The sequence below is a fragment of the Rattus rattus genome, chromosome 4, assembly GCF_011064425.1.
Source record: "Rattus rattus isolate New Zealand chromosome 4, Rrattus_CSIRO_v1, whole genome shotgun sequence".
Taxonomy (NCBI): Eukaryota; Metazoa; Chordata; class Mammalia; order Rodentia; family Muridae; genus Rattus; species Rattus rattus.
In genome coordinates, this window is record NC_046157.1 from 158804853 (window position 1) to 158810923 (window position 6071).

The following is a 6071-nucleotide window of genomic DNA, read 5'->3' on the forward strand; positions in this document are numbered from 1 at the left end:
TCGGGACAGAGCTGAGAGTTACCCTGCAGTGGTTCACACGGCCGGAGAGACCCACTTCAGTAGCGTGAAGGGTGGAGGGGCAGGGATCTGCATTTCCTAGGCTCCCTAAGGGACACTGACACAGAGCAGTTCAGAGTTGGGAACCTGACTGACAGATCTATTTGGAGGCAGACGCCTTGTCTTCTCCCTCTGCTCAGCCTAATTTTTGAACTGAAAAGCGATGAATAAATAAAGACAATTTTCAAGATGTTCATGGAATGGCTTTTTTTTTTTTTTAACATTTTTTTTCAACTAGTTAGGACAAAAACATTACAATGGTTGGCTTCTTTCATTTAGTTACATAAATAAAATTTTTATAAATATCTCTTTATAAACAATATAAATAGCTTTACAACATAAATACATTTATGCATGACGTGAATTTACAAACAGCAATGTTTTTACAGCTAGCTGGTTTTGTCAGTCACTTTAAAAACCGTCCCTTGTCATCAAGTCGGTGTGGGAGTGTGTGTCTCATGTATATAATATATATATAATATATAACTTTTTATTTTTCATTTTCAAAAAAAAACCCCAAACAATAAAATCATCCCCTCCCCTCCCCAAATAATAATAAAACAGCTGGTGTTGTGTATTGCCAGTACCAGGAGGAAAAAATAAAAAGAAATGTAAAAGCCACATTGCGTTGGAGGTGTTTCCAGATGCTGGAGGCTGATGACCAAGGATGACCTCAGTGCACAGTGCAGTTCCCAATCCTGAAACACAAAGTGGACACAGGACACTCAGTTCTGGCCTCTGAGCTAGAAAGGCCCATCCTACAAGGTAGTTGTAGAACCTTCCCCCCTTTCTTACAGTAACACAAGGCAAAGCACTTGTGCCTTTGATCTACTGGTCCTTGACTGGCACTGGCTGGACCAGCACTGGTGGAACCATAATATATGCCAGGCCCAAGCCCCTCCCCTAAGACTTAACTACAGGCTTTGCTCTCTGCAATGGGTGGGAATAGTGGGGCCCTTTTCCAGCTCATTTTTGCTATAACACAAACCCTCAGGGCAGTCACTTTCATCTGGTTTCACGTCTGCTTAGCTGTGTAGGGACAGAGAAGATGATATCTCAGGGGGAAGGGTGTCCTATTCTGGCCTCAAATCCTCGATCTGATTTGACTTCCTGGATGGCTCCAAGGAGCTTTGAGCTCACCTATAAAATGGTTAATAGCCACCTCTCAGAACTGGCGCTGGGATTTAACAAAGGGCCACATATTAAGCATCTGCCCTGTCTGGGTCACAGCTTCTAAGCAGCAAAGAGTACTTTCTCTCCAAACTAGCTCTGTCTTAGAGATTGGTTGTTCCAAAGTCCCCTTCTGCGGCATCTGGTGGTGTCTGGCCACCAGTTTGGGCAAACGTACAGCTTTGCTGAGCTGGTGGTTTTGAAGGCTGTGAGAAAGCTGTACTCAGTCCCTACTAGTGGTGGCTGCATGGTTCTCCACGTTCAGAAAACTGGTGGACATGCAGGGCCCTCCTAAAGCACCACTCTCACTCTGGCTCTGATGGTCTAGACAATTCTCCCTAACTCGATTCTCTGGCTGTCTCATGGGTGGTGTTCCTAGGGCGCAGAGGCAAAGTGTCCATTGAGGTCTTGGCCACACCCGAGTCTCTGTCAGTAGTATAATCAAAACCTATAACCATCAGCGACAGTCATTATGATGGTGCTTGGAGCCAAAGTCAACCTCTGAGTGGAGAAATGGGCGGAGCCTTGGGGGTTTTCATCCATATGAAGGATGAATCTTGCGCTCTTCCATAAGACCGGGTGGGTGGGTAGTCTCCACTGGGAGACTTCCGGTTGGAAGGATGATCTATCCTCTCACTGGTGCTGCTGACCTCTTCTGGTCAAATTGGGTGTAGAAGCCTTAATTCTCTTGATTTCCCCTCAACATTCTCACTGCCTTGTGCCCACAGATGTCTAAAGCCCCTTCAGGGAAATACACCCCAGGCAGCCACCCAGAGGTTAAGTAACTTTGGTTTAGACTCTAAAGTCCTTCCTTGGCATGGAAATTGCAAACTGAAAATCCAAGTCCCCAGACTCCATCTCTTAGATATTCATACGGAAGAGAGCAAAAGACACCATGGCGGAAGCTTCAAGGTCTGCCCATAAGTACTAGGGTCACCGCTCTCCCTGAGTAGAGGAGAGTTGAGACCTAACACCTCTGTAGAACTTGGGTGAAGCACGTAGCCTGTTCAAGACTGGGTGCAGAGAGGAGAGGGCCAGCTGAGATCTAGAGCCAGGGGCGCTTGATACAGCTCCTGAACTGGGGTATGTGTTTCTTTTGTCATTGGCCAGTATCTCCCAAGGTCCCTTCTGGGTATGATGTGGGTTCCTGAGCGTCTGTCCCTTAAGTTACTCACAAATTAATATGGGGACACAATCAAGTACACAGAGCACTGTACTTCTGCAAAAGTCTCTCATGCTGCTAAGAAAAAAAAAAAAAAAAAGAGGCTCCCTCCATGTGATGGGGGAAGGTGTTCCTATTCCCTACTGGGAAAAGACTGGCCCTGGTCAGTCTTCCTGGGTTGGGGAGAGCAGCCTCCCCACCCCTGGGGTGGGATAGAGCAAGAGGCAAAGCCAAGGAACGGCAGAGGCCTGACTGTCAAACCCTTATCTAAGTAGGGGGTGTCTCTTCATATCATCAGGGATGAAGAGCAGAAGGACGCTAGGAAGGATCCAGCAGCCTCTGACCGGGATGTTGGGAAGATGGAGGTTTCCCGTCTCAGTGGAGGGGAAGGAGGCCAGAAATGGTTCAGAGCACCACAAGGTTGGTAAAGAACTCAGTTTGGACACACTGAGTTTGAGGTTAGGGCAAGAAGTAAGCTTTAGCATGTCCCTTTGCCTCTCTCTTGAAACAGGGTCACAAACCTAAGGTTCCTCTCCGACGCACCAGGGCTGCAGCATCAGGACCCTGGATAGACCAGTTTGCCCACAGTCGGGTTGAGCGCAGGGGTAAGATTCAGAACGCCTCAGGCAGAAGGGTGCCCTGCTGCTGCCCACAGAGGTTCTCTCACGAGGGGCAGGCATAGCCTCATACTCGCCTCACTCGAGGGACAGCAGCCTCAGAAAGGCTTCCTAGCACTTGACTGCCTGGCTGCTGGCGCAGGGCTGGTGGTACCCCTTTCCCTCGCTCTTTCCAGGATCTCTCTAACAATTTTCCAGTTGGCTAGCTGGCTAGTGGTCGGTGGTGGGTTTGGAGGCTGGGTCTGCATAAGTCTGTCTCTGCTTTTCTAGAGGAAGCCAGATGGGGTACTCTAAGGCTGAACCCAGTCTCTGATCTGGCCTACATTCATTTCATTTTTTTTCTTTTTAATCTGTAAAATGGGATATGTAAGGTAGCAGGCAAATGTCTGGATTTCACTTGATCTCATGCTCAAATCGGTTGGGGAAAGGTCACAGGGCATAGGGGTCAGGGAGGAAACCAAACAGTCTGCGAAGGGCAGTGATAGAGCTTGGTTCTCCGCGGTTGCAGAGCTGGGCGAGCGGGGAGCGTCTGATGGTGTTACTCACCGCCGCCAGGGGTCGCTGCACTAACATCCCAGACCGCTCATGGAGCCGATCCGGTCCAGCTTGAGGCCAAAGCAGCCTTTGGACAAGCCCTTCTTGTTGCCGCCTTTGTATTTGCGCGCGTTGGGGTGCTCGTGCAGAAGGCGGGCCCACGCCGCCCGGGACTTGGTGTCCACACGCAGGTCCCGAAGCAGTCGCGATCGGTCTCCCTTGAGATTGGCTCCCCCTCCGCCTGGAGTCTTGTCACCCTTTTTCTGATTGCCACCAGCTGCCTGGGGCTCTGCCAGCTCCTCCCCTGGCGGGGTTCTCGGGACCTGTCGGAGAAAAGAGTGTACAGGTGAAAGAGTGCACCGATGTAGTGCGGATGACTTTTACGGGGCCCAGAGTGGCACAGCCCTCCTCAGCCATGAGCGTGCCTCCACGGATGCGGGACAGCTGAGTCCGGCATCCACCTGCCACGCAGCCTTCGTGCCTGCTCCTCCGGGAGCCCCTTGCTCTTCCCGTGCCACTGGTCCTGCTGGGTACATTAGGGCACGGGAGATGTGCATGTGTCGACATTCTCCCGAGGGTGGGGAACGAACCCTAGAAGTCTCTGCTTTGAGGGAGCAAGTCCGAGGGGTCTGCCTTTCCGGGCTCTCTGCTCCCTCCTGCGCACCTCATCCTTCCACGCCCCTCACAAACCCAGCGTCCCCGCGACAGCACCCACCTTCGGTGGTGTCCCGGGCTTGGCTTCGGAGGGCCGGAGTGAGAGTAGCGCGAGCAGCAGGGCACAGGCGATCAGCTGGGAGAGGTGCATGGTGCCGATGGGACCGAGGGGTGCAGACAGTCTGCAGCCGGGACGGCCGGTGAGCAGTCCGACAAGCGGTTGCAGAGCAGGATTGCCAAGCGAGCACGGGTCCTACTGCTGTGCGGCGCCGGCTGGGTGCGCTCTGAGTCCGTGGCTGGGCTGGAGCCTTTATAATCCAACCTGCCGCTGATGTCATCTTCCCGCCCACCGGGCCGCCAGGGCCAATGGCACAGCGCACGCGGCCGAATCGACGGCCGGGAGGGGGCCGCGGGGGCTCCCTCTTCTGCTCCCACCCACATCCCACCTCCGAAGGAGCCCGCGGCTCGGCCCGCTGCGCTCAAAGCCACAAAGCGGCGCGCAAAAGAGAACTCCATTTGTAGAATGCGCTCGCCCTAGTACTCAGGCTTCTAGGTGTCCAGTGAACTGTGTATCTGCTTCACTGCGCGCACTGCTCCTGATACGCGTCTGTACTCTTCTTGCAGGTGCAGAGGCTTAGAAGAAATGTCCCTCTGCAAAGTTACAGAGGTAGAAAGTTGATCCACGCAGACCGCCCTGTTTCCAAATTCTTCACAGGCGCCTGACACGCGCTAGCCAGGGTGGAAGGGCTGGCCATGTCTGGATGCCCTTACACTGGGGCGCAGAGGAAGTGGGTTGAGATCCCAGTGGGAGGTAGAGGGAGAGCTTGATTGTTGTAGCTGCAAAGGGGCCTTGTAAGTCTAGGGTACCCTTCAGTACCCACGAGTGTGAGCCAGGTGTGTGTGTGTGTGTGTGTGTGTGTGTGTGTGTGTGTGTGTGTGTGTGTGTTGGGAGGTTAGGAGGCAGGCGGCTTTCCTTCAGTGATGTACTGGCCTTTGCTGAAGGTGGGGATGTCTACGGTATTCAGTGTCCTGAATACCGTAAGAAGCTATAAGGAGCACTGGGTTTTACCCAGCTCCAAGCCTTGACAGGCCATCACCATTGAGTTTGGGGCTGTAGTTGCTACAGGAACCTGGCCACTTATTTCTACTGCGTACAATTTCTCTCCGTGACCTGGAATCTTGGTCCCTCTGACTGGGGAGCCTGGCAATTTAGCAGCCGCTAGAGAGCTTGTAGTTCCAAGAATGGAGCGATATGCAGGAGTTTGTGTCCCTTCTGCTGAGCAGAACTCAGGCTTGAGCGAGGGAAATGAACGTTGACAGGGCCCCTGCTGTCTCACGGAGCAAGAAGCCTCAGGGAGCCTGGGACGAGAGGCAGGAGCCAGAGTTAGCTTTTTACAGAGAAGGGAGCTGGGAAGAGAAGGCAGTGGGAAGACTGCTGGGTTGCCATAGGTCTGGAGGACCAAATGCTTTTGGAGGATACAGAGGAAGCAAACGTGTACTGAGAGCACCGTTTACTTCCTTGTCCCTTCCCATCATGCACCTCAAAGACCCCAAATGAAGACCTCTAGCTCCTTCCAGCTTTTTGTTTAGGAAACGACTCACAGGTGAGGTTTGATTTGAGTCAGCATATTGCTTGAAGAAAGATCTAGACATCAATTTCAAGTCTTTTGTCAGTTCTGGGAAGTTGGCGGGTCACCTCTATGCAGCTCCTCCCTCCGTGGCCTTTCTGTGTCACTACATGTGAATTGATGACCGTCTCGTGTTTGAGAAGGAGAGAGAAGCAAGGAGATGAGAGTGAGGTCTTTAGCTGCTCCATGGACCTGTCTCTTGCCTAAGGGGCAGGAAGGTACCATCCAAGCTTTGAGGCAGCAGCTATG

At 52.3% G+C, this 6071-nt stretch overlaps 1 protein-coding gene across 1 annotated transcript; it reads right to left on the bottom strand.

The window, feature by feature from the left end:
- Positions 1-251: 251 nt before the first annotated feature.
- On the bottom strand, positions 252-4463 carry Nppc (natriuretic peptide C). The gene is made up of 3 exons (XM_032901536.1): positions 4256-4463; positions 3553-3863; positions 252-755 (listed from the first exon to the last, which is right to left on the bottom strand). Exons 1-2 carry the CDS (start codon positions 4343-4345, stop codon positions 3573-3575), a joined length of 381 nt encoding a protein of 126 aa, XP_032757427.1. The 5' UTR covers positions 4346-4463; the 3' UTR covers positions 252-755; positions 3553-3572.
- Positions 4464-6071: the final 1608 nt, after the last annotated feature.

Bases quoted from the DNA above. Each gene is read 5' to 3' on its own strand.
- Nppc (XM_032901536.1), bottom strand. From the start codon at position 4,345: ATGCACCTCTCCCAGCTGATCGCCTGTGCCCTGCTGCTCGCGCTACTC. The intron at 3,864-4,255 runs GTGGGTGCTGTC...TTTCTCCGACAG, and splicing joins AGCCCGGGACACCACCGAAG to GTCCCGAGAACCCCGCCAGG.